The sequence below is a fragment of the Aricia agestis genome, chromosome 11 (genome assembly GCF_905147365.1).
Source record: "Aricia agestis chromosome 11, ilAriAges1.1, whole genome shotgun sequence".
NCBI classification, from domain to species: domain Eukaryota; kingdom Metazoa; phylum Arthropoda; class Insecta; order Lepidoptera; family Lycaenidae; genus Aricia; species Aricia agestis.
Genome location: NC_056416.1, coordinates 3,711,361 through 3,729,301, shown reverse-complemented (window position 1 = coordinate 3,729,301; position 17,941 = coordinate 3,711,361). Strand labels below are relative to the sequence as shown.

Below are 17,941 nucleotides of genomic sequence, written 5' to 3'. Positions count from 1 at the left end.
CTCTGTGAAAATACAAAGAAAAAATACACCTTTTAAGCATGATTACGTTTAGAAAATTTTCCCGCCTGTCATGACTTTCTTGACGCACTATATATTCATAGACACTTTGTAATAGTTTTTAAATACAAGCAACGCTCATTACAATTTACAACATTCAGTTCATGTACGCTTATACACATTTCTTATTCAAACTCAATTAGTTTCTACTTCATTCCTTATAACTTACGTCACAAAATGCATTTAATTACGCAAGACTCCATATTCATTTATAAATACATTACATGGAAAGATGCTCTATACTTAAGGAATGAACAAGTGAGTCCCACAGAACCTACAAAGAATATGCAACAGCTAAAGACTGGCCGGGATGTAGTGGCGCGTGGGTGTGAAGTGGCGATAAATTAAAGTGACCGGCTTTAGTTTTTGCTAAATAGTTCAAAATATTATGATTAAGTCCGTGGCCTATTGGGTAGACCTTTGGTTCGCACTCGTAGAGGGTGCAAATTCGATCCCGGGTGGAGGCGTGTACCTATGAGACATTTTCTGATCTCAAGTACGGACGCTCCTACAGTGAAGGAAAACATCGTGAGGAAACCTGCACATGGTTGGTCCCAGACGTATTGACCGTTCTTTCCTCTGAACTAGGCCGACTATGTTGCGAGAATGCCGTATGTGCTTGGGCAACCGTACAGGCATTTAAAAATCTTGTCCCAGGCACTACAGTATTTGAAGAGTAGTTACTTCGCTCTAAAAATACTGTATAAATCATCCACAACGGATGCAAAGGCCTAGTTTTTTTTATGATTAAGTATGACATTATTATAAAGTATGACTTGGATGACATTGGAGGAAATGGGTGTGAAACGGAATTGCATTTTATATCAATTTACAGTATAGCAATGTAAGTATTTTCTACGCGCACGCGCCAAAACAGCCTGTTAAGTCTGTAGATTGAGGCTCTTCATTCATTTAACGCTAAGCTTTAATAAAATAAAACAAAGTTTTATATAAAAAATTAAGTTAGTATAAATATTTAATGGACTGAAAAAATTTTTGGTAATTTGTATGCCAATAAAAATTTCTTCTTTATAATAATATATTGCCTTTAGCCTCATAACAAATCGCTAAATTGTAAGGAATATTAATCGTTTTGTTATGATAGCTCTTAAAAAAACTGAAGATCAAGAATATTTAAAGATATAACTTACTTTTTTTTATTTAACAGTCCCATAGTCAAACCTAGATGGTTATATAAATTACTAAGTAGTAATTTGAATAAAAAGTTAAGCTACATTTCTAAATTCGTCGACAGGAAAGTTATACAGTTATAGTTTTATGACTAAAAGTAACTTAATCTTTAAATTACTTTTACTCAAAAACTGAATTTTTGAGTAAAAAAAAAAGTTTACTTTAAACTATGCCATAACTGGAAATACAACATTATTCGGTCGGTTTGTATTAATTTATCTTAGTAATACATAATATTATCTGCACAATTTTAAAATGTCAAGAAATGAATTCGGGACGTACTTTACTAGTTCTAGCAACAAAAATGTCAACCTTATTTTTCTATAACAGGCAATGCATGTATTCGCGGATATGCGAATATAGTAAAAAAATAAATAAAAATATAGTAACCAAGGGAAAGAAGATAACGGATGGCTTACAAACAGTGAACGATATAATATTTTGATTAAGATGTGAAGAGCCTATCTCTGTCACTCACAAATAAATTTAATGCCGTCTCTGCCAGTTGTCTGACAAAGACGGTTATACATGTGAGAGAGGGAGGTACGATCAATGATCATAGCATTTGCGTGTAATGTAACCTTACAGAGTCGAGCATAACATCAGTGTAGGCGGAGAACCGAGCATTACAATGCACATCTTGTAATGATACAATGTGTAAAATTTTGATAAAAACTTGTAACATCAATGGGTTTTTGGAACGAAGTTCCTTATCGCGCGATCGGCGTTGCGAAAGGAGGCTAGACGGAACGACACTTGACCTCGGTCAGCGATAGCTAGACTTTTGTTATTTTATATTATAAGCTGAAGGTTTTCCTGTATTGACCTCTATAGAGGTAATAACGACCAGCAACTATGGAGTTTCGGTCGCGGTTACTTTAGGAGTATCAAGTTCTGAAGGTCTACCTACCTACATTTCGTTCACAGACGAATGTATAATATTACATTACCTGCGAATGCTCCCGGTGAGGGAGAGCCTTTGTAGACTTTCCTGCTCCGATACACATTTTGTTGTTGTTGCTATTTTACGTGACAGAGCTGATTCGATTATAACCTACTACATTTATACTTACATCTAGTTTTATACAGTCTACAATCCATTATTCGCAAAGAATAAATAAATCAGGCTTTCGTACACTCGCTGTCACAGAGAAAAATACTTTTAGCGATCGTCAAGATTTTTACATCGAAATTCGAAAACACACGCTTAATACGACTCACTTATCCCCTTATTAATAAAAATATTCAAATAATACATAAATTATACAATGTTTTGTCCTGGTTGTAATATTGGAAAGCCGCTCAATAACTTTATGAACGAAACATTGTATAGCGTATGCTTCCAACTATTTTTATTAGTAAGGGGGATAACAGAAAATACATAACGTAAATAAGCGTTATACAGTATACTATATACAAATACATAAACATCAATCTGTCTTATACAGACTGTACTGAAGCATTATAGTTGTAAAGCAGCTGTCCCTTTCCTTATCGAGTGGAAAAAGAGAGACAGATTAGCTTGTGATGCCTGCATTACAACTGAAATTTACACCAGCGAATAATATTTATTAGCATTCAGCCAATAAATTAATCGTTATTGAACTATAATAGTTAACTTAACCAATAATTGGTTAAGTTTTCTCGTTTTAACATTAATTTGAATATTAAAGGTGAATAATAAATTTGACTGATTGCCAATAAATATAATAAATTACATAATTTACTTCACTACATACATCTATAGACATTTATACAAACACCGCGTCTACAACATAATCCCAATTTGTTCTAAGCTATATTACTAACTAACAGCAGCTTAAACAGTTATAAAACTAGTCAATTAAATTGTCTACTTATTAAAGTACTTAAGAATAAAAAATATTACTCAGTCGGAGTAATGCCTAATACCACAGAGTAGTACAAATCCCAAAAAATCAGTAAAAAATAACGATCAACTAAAATCTAGGCAATGTATCCGGAATATAATAAGTCAATTGTATTGAAGAAATGTCACTATACTGGATCGAGTAATCCTCATTAAATATCGTGTGAGGTTTTTCTTATACACAAGGTAAGTAACAGAAAAAACAAATACACAATATACAGACTATTCTAAATATTTGGGGATAAAGACAATGTAAATATTACACCAACAAATACTTCATTAAAAGCAGTTAAAATTTTTGTGTAAATCAAGAAACTCCATTTAATTATGGAAAATCTTAAATCAAAGTTATAAATACAAAAAGTAAATATTGCCACAGGAAACTTATTAATATATTCTAATGTGTTGCGAATTTTTAAGTGCAGTGCATAAGTTTTTTTTTTACAAATCTGAAATCTTATTACATATTTTAGGAGCTTTAACATAATGTTTTAGTGATTTTATAGACATTACCAAAATGTTCATAATGCTTTAATATCTAATAAATATTATGCTCTGTAAGTGCAATAATATTATGTACAAAACTCTGATCTTTTGAAATCGTAGATTTTAAACAACATAGATTTCGACCATCCAATAAATGCAACTAATACTATAAAGCTACTGTTGCTTAAAAGTAATATTTTCTCAAAACTATCTAATGTTTTAACTGACCGACATAAATTCATAATTTATGTCGGTCAGTTGAAAGAAGTTGTCATTTGGCAAACTCCATTTTTCTTCGATTAAAAAGTGAAGACAGTCAGTGCAATAGAACATGGTTCTTAATGTGACCTCAGTAAAAGGATTCAAATAGACCCAAATTTTCACATTATATACAGTACAAATCAACATTTAGTGGTAAATCCTAAAGGTGGGCAAATTATCATTTACTTTCCTTGACTGAATCTAGCTCACAGCTAAATCTACAGACCCAGGTTAATCAGTTGTAGTTTGTAATAAACCATGTGTTACAATCTTCCACGAGTAGACGAGTCTATAGCGGAGATAGATAATATAGAATTGCAATTTTTCTATCCACGGTCAAGAGACTGTACCTTCCAGTGGAGTAGACTGTAATAGACACTCTATGGAAATGGATCGTAGTTTCAAGACCGTGTCTTCGTGTGGTCTTTTCGGCAGATTTCGGTCTTTCCAAAGCTCTTTTTCTTTCGGTAGAGCAGACCGTCGGTCTTTCGAAAGCGTAGACCGTTTCTCTTGTTCGTTCGGTAGAGTAGACCGTATGTTCTGTATGACCGTATGTAACAACGTCTCGTTCGGATTTAAGTAGACAGATACAGTCGGTGGTAATCGTTGGCCCCAAACGCGGCGTTGCACTTGGGGCACTTGCGCTGTCTCGTCTCATACCTCGTGCGGAGACAGTCCCAGCAGAACACATGGAAACATTTCGTGAGCACTGCGTCTTTGCGTTTAACCTGAAAGCAATTAATTAGAAAATCAAGCTTAATATTACTGCATTATTATCTTATATCTTTAAACGAGCAATTCTTGTATAATAATACATATAATTGGATTCTCGGATTTTTTTTTCTCGGAAAAAACGATTTTCATGAAATTTAGTATATAGGGGGTTTCGGGGGCGATAAATCAATCTAGCTAGGAATCATTTTTAGAAAATGTCATTTTATTCGTGTTTTATCGAATACCGAGCAAGGCTCGGTCAAATAGCTATGACAAATAGCTGATGGGATAGGGATGGATTACAGGATAACTTAACCCCATCACTACTCTCGACAGTAGTGACGGGGTGAAGTTATCCTGTAATTTTGACTCTCATGTGTATTACGCAGATTTAAAGCGTTTTTCAAGATATCATCTTTTTCATTATTATTTTTTTGAGATACCAACTTTCTTAAGCTAAAAAGGTGGCGTTATATATTCTCTTATGCCACTGTTTAACCCGGTAACCCCCTGTACAGTAGTGACTAGTGATAGATAGTTTTTAAATAAAAGAAGAAAGTGTATACCGCACACAGTTGTTCCCGTGTATACCGCACACACTTATGCCTTACAAAAACACTACACCTCGTTTTAATGAAACCCCTGACCGTGCGCACACACATGGACCCCACAAAAATCTGGGCCCGTACCACAAAATCGTTTTGAGACTCAAACAATCAAACGATAATGCCGCGTCCTGCTCTAACAAGCTTGAAACGACGTTGTTAGAGTAGGACGCGGCATTTTCTCTCGCTTCGTAGTAGGTCTCCTGGTTTCAACGAAACCTGTCACCGTCACCATCACGTACCTTGCAGGAGGGGCATGTGAGGGTCTCCTTGTACTCCCGTATCTCCTCCAGCAGCACCTCGTCCATGCTGCTGCCCGCCTGCTCCATCTTCTTCATACGCTCCGCCTTGCGCCGCAGCACTGCCAGCTCCTCCTTTAATATACACATTAGACGGTAAGAATGATGACAAAGAGGATAGGTTACCAAGGAAAAACAATTGCAGAAAATACAATTGTTCGCGCCTTAGCTAAGAACACCTATACAATCGTCGAGCGCGGCTGTCGGCGCTCTTCCGTTCCACTCACACGCACGGGAATATTCGCGGCGCGGTACGAGGTCCGCCGCGAACCACTTCTATACCTACAACCGCCGTGGACGCTCATAGTTAACATTTCTATTATATCAAGTCAAAATTGTAAAGTATCTAGAATATAACATTTGTATAAAAAGCAGTTTTTAATTTAATCTCTTATGTTCGACCGAACAACAATCACATTTGAAGAGGCAGAACTATGTCGTTTTAGTTAACCGTTGGCAAAAAAGACAGCGTCTAGGCTGTACATTAACCTTACTAATAAAAGATAGTAGCAGTAGTTGAAATAATTCTTATCAGTAAGAGGATGGAAATAATATATTGTATACTCACATGTAGCCGTTTCGTCTTATAAGCTTCGGCCTCGAGCGCGCTCGTCTTCTCCGCTACCACTTGTTGAGCCTCCTTCATTTGCGCGTGGTACTTCTCTGTTATCATGAAAGATAAATAATAAAATAATTATATACAAGAGTATCCTTACAAATAAATATATTTACACAGCGGATAACGATGTAGCATTATTATTTGTTGATTTGTTGTGTATTTAGGTATATTTTTAGGATCCCCTAAGATGACTTAAAGATATTGATAGAGATATTGTGTAAGCATTCTTGTTAACACAGGATAGCAGATAGAAGTGCGAGTATACTTGGTTGTAACCAGGTTGTATGTATTTTGTAACGGTTTTCGGCATCTATTCATACGCTAGTCATACAAAAACAGTAAATACCTAGATACAGTTTGAGATCAGCAGCGGACTACGCGGACTCAATGGCTTTCCGCTTGTGCATCTCCATGGCCTGTTGCCGCAGCAGCAGCTCCATCTCCACGGCGGACAACGTCGCCTGCAACAGACGCTCCTTCTCCTCCAGACGCCGCGACACCGCACCCATCAACTCGATCTGCTGGTCCAACTTACCCAGATGCAGTTTGAGATCAGCCGCGGACTGTGCGGACTCTATGGCTTTCCGTTTGTGCATCTCCATGGCCTGTTGCCGCAGCAGCAGCTCCTTCTCCACGGCGGACAACGTCGCCTGCAGTAGACGCTCCTTCTCCTCCAGCCGCCGCGCCACAGCACCCATGGACTCGATCTGCTGGTCCCGCGTTACCACCTGCAAATAGAAAGTGATGTTAATGCCCAATTTCACCAATGTCTGTTAGTGTTAACAGTTTGTTAAAATGTCACGTCTTCTATTTCATTCCTATGAAAAACGAAGGAGGTAACGTGATACTAAATCAAGCATTAAATTTAACAGTTGTTAATGAAATTGATGATTGATTGATGACCTAATTTGGCTACTTGTAAGTTGTACTGTCTTGTTTTAGTTGACAAAACTTAGTGACTATTGCGACAGTATATAATGTTTATTAATCTGCAGAAATATGGTTACACAGAAATAAATCAAGATAGAACGGCGACGCGCGTGCGTTGCTAAGGAATCGCTCGTGTCAATTTTTGCTTTGCTTTTAGTTAAAACAAATAACTTACCCGTGGCAAGAAATACCTCCTTTTGAACGATTCGCTTTCGTACTTCTGCTTTTACAATTAGACACTGCACAATGAGGCATTTTTGCACAATCACTCCGGTGTAATCAAGTCGAGACGTGCGCGCTGACTGAATGAACGTTCAACGAATCTTGCACGACAGAGCAAGATTGAAACACCCGCTTAGCCGTTCTATCTTAAATTATTTCTGTGGGGTGTTATAAGTTTGACGTGTATGTTTGTGAGTCTGTCTGTCTGTCTGTCGGTATGTCTGTCTTTTGTATCATAGCTCCAGAACGGACGAAGCGATTTCAATTTACATTTTTTTATTGCACATGCAGCTGTTAGATGAGCTGCGTTCTGCTCCTGCATGACCTGGATATACACACACCTGCTCCTGCAACAGCTGCTTCTCCTCCCGCAGCAGTTTGTGCAGCGAGTTGGCCTTGATCCGCTCCGACATGAGCTTGAAGTTGGCGTCGTCCTTCTCCCGCAGCTGCTGGATCAGTCGCGAGTTCTGCTCCTGCATGACCTAGATATACACACACCTGCTCCTGCAACAGCTGCTTCTCCTCCCGCAGCAGTTTGTGTAGCGAGTTGGCCTTGATCCGTTCCGACATGAGCTTGAAGTTGCCGTCGTCCTTCTCCCGCAGCTGCTGGATCAGCCGCGAGTTCTGCTCCTGCATGACCTGGATATACACACACCTGCTCCTGCAACAGCTGCTTCTCCTCCCGCAGCAGTTTGTGCAACGAGTTGGCCTTGATCCGCTCCGACATGAGCTTGAAGTTGGCGTCGTCCTTCTCCCGCAGCTGCTGGATCAGCCGCGAGTTCTGCTCCTGCATGTCCTCGAACGCCTGGCCCGTCACCTCCATCTCGTTTAGTAGCGCTTCCTCTTCCTGTAACATAGCGGCTATATTGTATTGATTTAAGCTTTACAGTAAAATGATAAATCTTAATTATATAAAGATCCACAGTCTACACTGTATTATTATACATTATAGCTGTACGATATTTTATTCTCGTTTATCAACACATCAATTGTTACATATTGGACAAGGACAAAATAATTTAGACCTAAATATAAAACCAAAATACACACAAAATTATTAAATGGCGTTTGATAAAACTGAAGATGAGTGTTTCAGTCCCCATCATATTATGTAACTTATTTAATATTTTCAGTCTTTCAATATCATTGTCAATCAACCAGTTCCTCTCTTGGCGAAAGAGCTTATAAATTATAATACTAGATGACGCCAGCATATCCGTTGCGCCTAAATTCGTTTATCGCGCGGTTTGAGCGTGAAGAGGTAACAGACAGACAGACGGAAAGGCAGACAGAAACACACTTTCGCATTTATAATATTAGTATGGATATAATTATTATTATGTAAAGAGAATTATAGCAGCTATCAGTACAGTGGTTGTCACCTGCGAGCCGGCGAAGGGTCGCGTGAAGGCGTGTATGGTGTCCGCGGGCCGCGCGCACGACAGCTGCTTCTGCAGCTCGTATTTCTGCTCCTCCAGCTGTTTGATCTTCCGCAGCGCGTCCTCGTCCGCCAGCCGCCGCTCTCGCTTACTCTCCTATAGACAAAATAGTTTTTATAGGGGGGCAAACAAGCAAACGGGTCACCTGATGGAAAGCAACTACCGTCACCCATAGACACTCACAAAATTAGTAGAGCTGCAGGTGCGTTGCCGGCCTTTTAAGAGGGAATACGCTTTCTTCTTGAAGGTTTGCAGGTAACAGATCATTCCAGTTTTACAGTAGATACATTCAAGAAGGTTAAACTAGTCACAGCGTAATGAAACGTCTTGTCAAATTGTTAATCAACAATTTAGGTATTCAACAGTTTGTCTAACTCCAATGTTTGTTTTCTAAAAAGTGAATATTAAGCTTCAGTTTTGGCAGTAGTTTGGGCAGAACATGTTTATTCTGGTGAAGACAAGCTTTGATTGGACACTGGTAAAATTAAATTTTATTAACTTTTTATTTGTAACTACTTACGCCACAGAATATACATTAGTTGTACCAACAGAATAGGGATGATGACAAGGTCAAAGACTAGCGAACTTTGTTAATAAAATAAAGAAGTCACGGTAAAAAATAAGTGTTCCCAAAATTTCAGCTCGATAGCATTTGTATTTTTTTTGTTATGCGCCTTCAAAGTTGGATAATCAAGTCGATTTTTTTTTTCAATTATATTTCTTAATATTTGTATACTATTCGATAACTTATGCAATTAAAAGCAACTTTTGTTATAAAACCACTTTCATAAACATTTTAATATACCTATCGAACAAAGTTCTCTCCCGATGCATACAAACTACGAAAGAGTGACGTCAGTCTTTCGTAGCACTTTGTATGGAGCGTTTCGGGCAGGTCTATTTTATGAGATGTTTGAATTGTCATATCTTGGTGAATTTTTAAGCTATCAGAGTCATTCTTTCAGCGATGTTTCTATTTTTTAAGGGTCGTTCAATTACCAATAAGAAAAAAAAATAGTCATCAAGCCTATTCCCACTAGGGAAACCCGTTTAAAGAAATAACAACTCATGCTAGGATACTATACAGTTCAAATTCCGACCGCGCAGTGCTAGGTGCCTACAATTATATTTATCTACTTGTGCGCTCTCTTTCGTACTCGTACCTTTTCTGACGAAATCAAGGTTTTCGCCTTTTATAAAACAAAATAATCTTTTTTAATTTCTATTGGTACGAATAGCAAACCTTTTTATAGTAATATAAAATTTTTGTAACCCAACCTATACTTTATAGTAGATTTATATATTCGATTATAGTGCAGGAAACTTTTACAATTTAAACATAGTAACTTGTGTTTATTTCTGTGTAGTTTGTGTGTTTCTTTTGTATGAAATTGGTTTATTTGCTATGTTTGTAAAGTTTTTATCTACTTTTTGTATTTAAATACCTTATTTAAATACATATTTCATTGGCCTTTTTTTAATTGTTCATTTTTATAAGATTTATAACGATTTTGTCACAGCGGTTAAATCAGTATTATGAATTAAATTCCTCTATGATCAGTAAACAGTAGATACGCGACGAAAAATCTTGCGCATGCGTCACCGCTCGCTTGTGAGTCCTTAGTGACTTGCCACCCGCGGGTGGTACTTACAGTTCGATGCCTAATCTCGCGAGTGGGACAGGCCTGCTTACGCTTGAAATACACTTACGCACACCCCAAACTACGCTACTTTGCTTAATTTTCCGCACGTAATTAAATAAGACTACTTGTCACATGAAAAACCTTATACCTATAACTCCTATACTTTTTTTTTTATTTTGTATAAAATACAACTGTTGTTATTAAGATTGCAACAACTTTGCATCTTTACATTGATTATTTTTATCATTTACAAATATATTCTCCATTCACTTATTAGTTGTTATATTTATTTACAGTTTTTAATATATTTCTAGCATAATTTAAGAAGTCCTTTCTGTTTCTCTCTGAATTGATTAACAATCTTAAATTTGATTCTTTAACAGCTACCCCGCAGAGTATCTCTAGATCTAGTCTTTCCTACACTATCTGAGGTGCTAACCTGTGCCATCTTCGCCTTCTGTCTATGATCATCCAACTCCTGCCTGGCCTTGCGCTCAGCGGCCATAAGCTGCACCTTGTCTCGTTGCTCCTTCGACACCCCCTTGTACATGTCCAACAGCAGTTTAAGCTCCTTCTGCTCGTTCACAGCCTTCCTGAACACACATAACTGCATATTCAAATAATATAACAAGTTTAGAGCTGCACATTTTCCCTGTCACGATTGTAGGTATATATGTAAAAAATCGTTAATTTTTAAACATTTTGAATATCTGCAACAGCCTATGAAATCATTAGCCACAACATTGCGTTGCGGCGTCGTATCGCAAAAACAACATCGCACAGAAATGAGATGCGAAGTCGCAACGCAAAAATTTCATATAGCATAGCACTCTTTACATCAGAAATTTTCACGATGCGTTCTGCGGCGTCGTAGATTTATACGATGCGACGCCGCAACGCAGTGTTGTGGCCTGGCCCTTAGGTATAGAACCAAATTAAATTTTTCACAAGCAGCAGAGAATGCACTGTTTCTAATCATTATGATTAATGCTGATCAAGAGTATACTTAGAGTATACAAACCATGACATATTTTGTAAGTATATGTATTTAATTTTATCCTAAAAACTTTAGACACTGGATTTTACTTAACAATTCCTCTACTATTAGCCAGGTGATGAAGTAGATAAATTACAAGGTTTGTTCAAATTATAAGGAAAAAATAGAGTAAATGTTGGTATGTTACAAAATGTTAGTTATCGTGTTCTTGCACTCATGTCTTCAATAATGTTTTTATCATAAAGCGGAATAGAGAAACAAAGGCCTGAGCAAGAGAGATGTCACTATCATTAACACTGCGTGGTAAGAAGAGACGTGTGATACATGACCGCAGCACTCTTTTTTTGACATCTAGTCGGCACGTGCCGCACGTTGACAATCTAATCTAATTCATGTTCAATCATGCTTGTGTAAGTGTATACGTACACATATTTTTCACACAGATGAAAACCAATTTTGGTTTTGTTTGACAGCTCGAGATTGTTGCTCTATTCCGCTAGGTGTATTAACTTTATGGTTTTTATATAAAGTCAAAAATAGCATACTTGAGTTGTTGTTTCAAGTCTTTGATGAGTATATCCTGTTCTTGCAGCTTGGCGCGGCTGTGCTCTTTCGGTATGGGTTTGAGATCTGTATTCGCACAGCTTGCTTCTTCGGGCTATAAAAACAAACACTTTTTGTGAAGATTTTACCAGATAACATTATTTAACCTCTTTAAAAAATTATTAACTCAAACAATACTTGATCTTATATTTTATTTTAACAAGCTAAAAAACAGGTAATATTTTTAATTACTAGCTGTCCCGGCAAATGTTACTTTGCCATATAAAGTATTTCGCCCATATTATTTTATTGAAGTGGCTAAATGAGTATGTCACCATGGCAACGTCCATCGCCATCCCGTCGCACAAACAATGGTCGCCGTCAGTCTCGAGTTGTAATAATTTACTATTATTTATTCAACAAATGCACTTATCAATATAAAAAGTACCCAGTAGCCGATTCTCAGACCCACTGAATATGCATATAAAATTTGGTTAAAATCAGTAAAGCCGTTTCGGTGGAGTACGCGGCCTAACATTGTGACACGAGAATTTTATATATAAGAAGAAAGAAGAAGAAGATAAATATTTTAAAACTTACGACTTGATGGCCAGCTGACTCTTCACTGGTCCATTTTTGCTGAAAAAGAAAATACCATGAAGTTGAATGTATTGAAAACACAAACGATACACATAATGGATATAAAACCATTGGCGAATACAACCCTGGATCCCTTCATACTAATAAAAATATTTATATGTACAATAGAGATGATTGTTCATATCTGACATTGGAAAAATAGAAAGGACAAAGGCAGAACATTGTTATGGCTTGTTATGTAACATTGGCTTAGTAAGAGAATTTGAAAGAGAGAAACTCTTTAAAATTAAAAAAAAAATATTATTATAGAATTATAGCTAAAAAATTGAGGTAATAGTAGTCACCTCTGGGTCAGGTTCCTCCTTCTTGACAATGAGCGGTTTCTCATCAGGCTGCTCGGTCGTCGCGCCGCCGCCGCGAGCCGTCGCCTCGTCTAACTCCTTGCGAATCTAGAAATAATAATAATTATTAAATATTTTTTCAAAAAATTTAACAAATTGTTGCATTGTCATTGGTTCTTAATACGTATGCAAAGTTTCGAAATAATTAGTCAACTGGATATAGGTAAAAATCGTGCTCAAAGATAAATATCATGAAAATCGTGACATACTTTATGGATGGTCCCTAAGTAAGTGCGTAAACTAGTCATAAGACATTACCTTATTTAACTCCTGGCTTGAATCCTTATATTTTCTCTTGTACCTATGCACCTCTCCCTTCAGCTGTTGATTGTGGTTCTGTAGCGATGTGATCAAATGTCTCATCTCTCGGTTGATGGGGCCAGTCTGCTCATTAGCAGCGAGGTTCTGTTCAAACTCAATACGGAGCATCTCATACTCTTTCCGTAGCTGACCTAGAACGTCTTCTAGCTGTATCATCTCCGCCCTCAACGCTTTCTGTCTAGATAATTCCTCGCTCTGTAAACAAAAATAATGTAAATATTTCTAATATTACGATTTTGCTGTATCTTCATGTAATTTATCTTAAAATCACTTTTCTAGTTATAATTCAACTGTAGTAAATATCTAGTAATAATTTAGTTTAAAATAAAATAGATATGTGGATTATATCATATTTAAGAAACAAATCATGTGTGTGGCGTACGTGCGTGCAACTGTGCATGTGTTGCGGGTAATTGCGTGCACGTTTGCGTGTATACGAATTACTAGAATATTTTATTAGATTATATTTTTGATAAGTTGCTTTTTAATTTTTATCTACCTCCATCATTTCAATCTGCCTCATGTGTAGGTTCTTAGCGTTCTGTAACTGCAGACGCGTCTCGTCTAATGCGGTCTTCATCTGCATGGACTCATTGTATAATACCGAGAACTGACTTTGAAGACATTTGTACTCTGTTGTTTCAACAATAACCGATTCAGGCAGCTGACGAATCTGCAAAACATATTTGTTTTTATATTTTAGAATGGATAAAAATAGCTGCTTTATGTTGCTAATTTCTTTAACGCCATTGCTTATAAATACACTTTACAGCTTTAGTAGAGCACTACAGCAGCAGTCAACAACAGGTGGACAGCGGTCCATATGCGGACCGCTAAAGGTCGAATCTCCGACTGCAAAAAATATTGCAATGTATTTTATACCAAGTATCAATTAATACATAGATAAGATATACATACACGTATATACCTTTATTAATTAAAATAATATTTTTAAGCTACATAGGACAAGTTAGTGTTTTTTCTGGACCTCGTTAAAATTTTCCTACAGTATCCGGACCCCACCTAAAACTACACCACAGTATAGCTATAAAGCTTTTCTATGCCTTATTAACAAATCCAACACCTATACTTAAAATCCTATTTTGGCATCATATACAATAATATTCGTAAATAATATTTTAAGGCATACAAAACTCACATCCATTTTTAGCTTCTCCAGGTCTTTAAGAGTATCACGATGTTGTCGGTGCAATCGGTCCAGCTCGGCCAGGCGGTTGTTAGCGAGTTCTCTCTGCTCCTCCAACTCTGCTGCTACATCCTCCAACTTGGCACTGGCAGCGGCCGGCAGAGTAGTAGTTGTGACGGTAGTTGTACCAGACTGATGGTAGCTCTTCAACTTCTCAATTGCTTCTGCGAGGTGGTTCTCTAACTTATCATTGCGAGAACGAATCTGTAATATGATAATTAATACACTTCAGTAACTTGGCACATTATTATTGTTTGAAGAAGAAAGATTCGTACATTATTTGAAAGTCTTATTTGCATGCACATCCTTTTGTACTTATTAAATGTAATATTTGAAATAATACATTCAGGAATGAAAATAAAGTTCAATGTTAATAGATACAAAAACAACAACCAAAGCTGTTAAAGGTAAAAATAAATTAAATAGCTTTCTTTAACAATATTTTTGCAACTTTCTTGCATCAAAGTTTATCATGCGAGAATCTTACCTTCATTAATTCATACTGTAAATCATCAATCTGATTTTTAAGCTCTGCATTCTCCGTGTCTCTGCTGTTGACGGCATCTTGTAGTTGTGCAACACGGAGCGTCATGGCGTGGTGGCTCTCGTGCAGTGTCGTGGACAGAGCTTGTAGACGCCTATTCTCTGCGGTGACTTCCTCATTTGTCGCACGTATTGTGTCTTCCAATGATGGCGCTGGAGCAGCCTCTGTGGAGTTTTTTATATTTAAAATTCAAGTATTTAAAAAAATTTTGTTTATCAATTCTTATTTGTTTAATCCGTCAATCGTGGGAAAACGAGACACAATAGATATTCTATTGTGTCTCGATCACCAGAGGGGCTTGATGAATTAAGACTTCTTTGTTTCATCTTTTGATACACCCAAAAACAAACTGCCGTCTTTGCTTTTTGTCCTTAGCAGTTTATTCAAGGAACAAGAGTTGTTTGAAAGGATGTGCTAAGAAAGAAAATTTCCAAAACTGATGTGTTTTAATCATTAAAGAAAATGCTTACACATTTTCTTTAATGATGTGTTTTGGAAATTTTTAATAATTAATAATAAGTAATTAATAATAGTTACCTCTTTTTTAATGTTTCCTGTAACAGGTCTACGGGAAGAGATTCCAATTGGAATAAGTAGTACCTTTGTACTAAAATATATCCCTTATTTTAAGTTTTCTCTGTTAACGATTATGTGTACATAAATTATTAAATAAATAAAATAAATAAATAAATTTAATAACTAATTTGTAACTTGACCAATTTTTTGACTTTGTGTGTGTGAATCTATACTTTATTCAGCTTGGACTTTTACTCATATAGAAGTAAATAGATCTATGATTGAAAACAAAAATGTACTATCAGAGAAATTTATACATATATATAGGCAGATGGCGGACCTATGTAACTTGGTCACATTATGAGAAAGCCAGCCGACAGATTACCACTAATACTGAATTGACATAATCCGACCAAATGACGTATGCCCAATAACTGCCTATATAATTATTTCTCTTATGGTACAATAACTTACCATCTCCCTCTCCCTTTATCGCTCTCCATATTTTGTCATTCCTCTGCTGCAGTCGGTCAAAAGCTTGCAAAACTTTGGCAACAGCTCTCTTACTGACTTGCACTCTGTTGGCAAGCTGTGCATCTAACTCCTCCTTATCCCAAGTGGATAGTTGCATTAAGAATGAAGTGGTGGCCTCATTCTCATCTGTAAAATTAAAAAGTATGTTACAAAGTTGTAACAACATTAAAATTTTACTTTACATTACACATTTTACGGTGCTTACCATTTTCAACATGTTAAACAAAGACTATACATATAAGCAGACAGCTACGAATAATAAAAACTAAGGAAAAGTAACTCCGTCAAAAAAATGCTCCACAATACCTGTCAAAAAAGTTTACCTTAGGTACACATTTCAATACATTTGCAATATTTAGGTGACCTTGAGTGGTACTAGGCTGACGTTAGATGACAGATTCAAATGGAACCAAATTTAAAACGGTAATAGTATGGGAGTTACGATTCCTTAGTTTTTATTATTCGTAGGCAGACAGTAAATATTTTTAAGAAATATGTAGATCACATACATTAATAATTTTCCTAGTGTATGTGTTACACTCAAGGACCGAAATCGCTCAGTGAGCGAAAAAATAGCTCACAATGCGTTGTGGTCACAGTGAAACAGCCACGACGCGAAATCCGCGTCGTAGCTCTAATGAAAACGGCCACAACGCGTTCTGGCAATCACAAAAAGGCCATAACGTGAAATTTGTGTCATGGCTGATATATTTTTTCGCTCACTGAGCGATTTCAGTCTTTGAGCGTAACATATGAAATTGCAAATAAATCAAATCAGAAAATGGTTTAATATAAATAAAAAAGCTCATAAACAAAGCTACATGATATGGAATATAGAAATAAAATATAAAGAAATATACTTTTGTTTTCTGATTCATCAGCTGTTTCTGCGTCAAATCGTTGCAGTAACACCCTGATGTCCTCATTTAAGAGATTCCAGTATCTGTTGACAACACACAGGACAGCGTCGTCTTGTGTCTGACGCTTCTCCAACTGTTCAATTCTTGCTCTCAATTCAGCTTCACATCTATGACGTTGCTCTATTCTCTAAAATTATAAATATAGTACATATTAGGAGTGAAATTATGGAAAAAAAAACATTTTTGATGATAAAAAAAGTTTATGACAATAGCAAATGGCAATGTTTACAGAATAAACAGTATGAGATTATAATGAACGAAAAGGTATGTTTTCAAGATTTTAGAGAGTTTGTAAGTAAAAATTATTGCTTAATTATGATCATAAAATTACAAAACATGGGTTTATTACAGCATTTTAACTAATTGCTGTATTGTCATGAGATTGTTAAGATTTACCTGGGCTAATTTTTTGTTCTGGAATTGAAGGACTTTTATGTCCATCTCCTCCAGGGTCGATACGGGACCAATAAGGTGGGGTTCGAAGTGAACCTTCTTGATCGGGGGCTGGTTACTTCCATTGCCGCTTTCTTCTGCGGTGCGCTTCGACATCTTGATGATGTTAATTCTATACAAATCAAATTAGATATAAACGTCTGTTACCTATAATTTAGATCTACATTACACGTACGAAACCTGTGCTAAGGTAAAATAACGGCAGACATTTAATTCTATTTTGTCTTCAAATTCGGTCGATTATACGTACCTGTCAACATTGACAAATTACAACGAAATGCTGAAATTGCTGCAAGTAAAGTGTACGAATTGAGCTATATCTAGAATCATTATGATTTTCTTTTAACTTTTACAGAATGGGTACTGTAATTTGAATGAATTTAGCAAAATTATTTCAACATCGATAAAAATTTCGTCCGACACCACAGCCAGCCCAGCTTCCATAGAGCAAAATCCATAGATTAAAAAGTGAAAACTCAAAAAAAAATGTCAACTGTCAATGACCAGCCATAGACCGAAACCATACGCTCAACAAGAGACAAAAATGTCGC

The 17,941-nt window shown here is 36.5% G+C and overlaps 1 protein-coding gene across 2 annotated transcripts; it reads right to left on the bottom strand.

Annotated features, from left to right (window-relative positions):
- Positions 1-3,518: 3,518 nt before the first annotated feature.
- On the bottom strand, positions 3,519-17,840 carry LOC121732059 (E3 ubiquitin-protein ligase Bre1). 2 transcript variants are annotated; one of them, XM_042121828.1, is made up of 18 exons: positions 17,641-17,840; positions 17,334-17,502; positions 16,878-17,064; positions 15,958-16,143; positions 14,911-15,131; positions 14,376-14,627; positions 13,716-13,889; positions 13,154-13,411; positions 12,839-12,943; positions 12,495-12,533; positions 11,897-12,009; positions 10,794-10,947; positions 8,643-8,807; positions 7,928-8,119; positions 6,656-6,848; positions 6,070-6,164; positions 5,445-5,576; positions 3,519-4,611 (listed from the first exon to the last, which is right to left on the bottom strand). In XM_042121828.1, exons 2-18 carry the CDS (start codon positions 17,484-17,486, stop codon positions 4,459-4,461), a joined length of 2,772 nt encoding a protein of 923 aa, XP_041977762.1. In that variant the 5' UTR covers positions 17,487-17,502; positions 17,641-17,840; the 3' UTR covers positions 3,519-4,458. The 2 variants fall into 2 exon arrangements, with proteins under 2 accessions (XP_041977762.1, XP_041977764.1); XM_042121830.1 differs by having other exon boundaries at positions 8,655-8,807.
- Between the last annotated feature and the right edge of the window lie 101 nt (positions 17,841-17,941).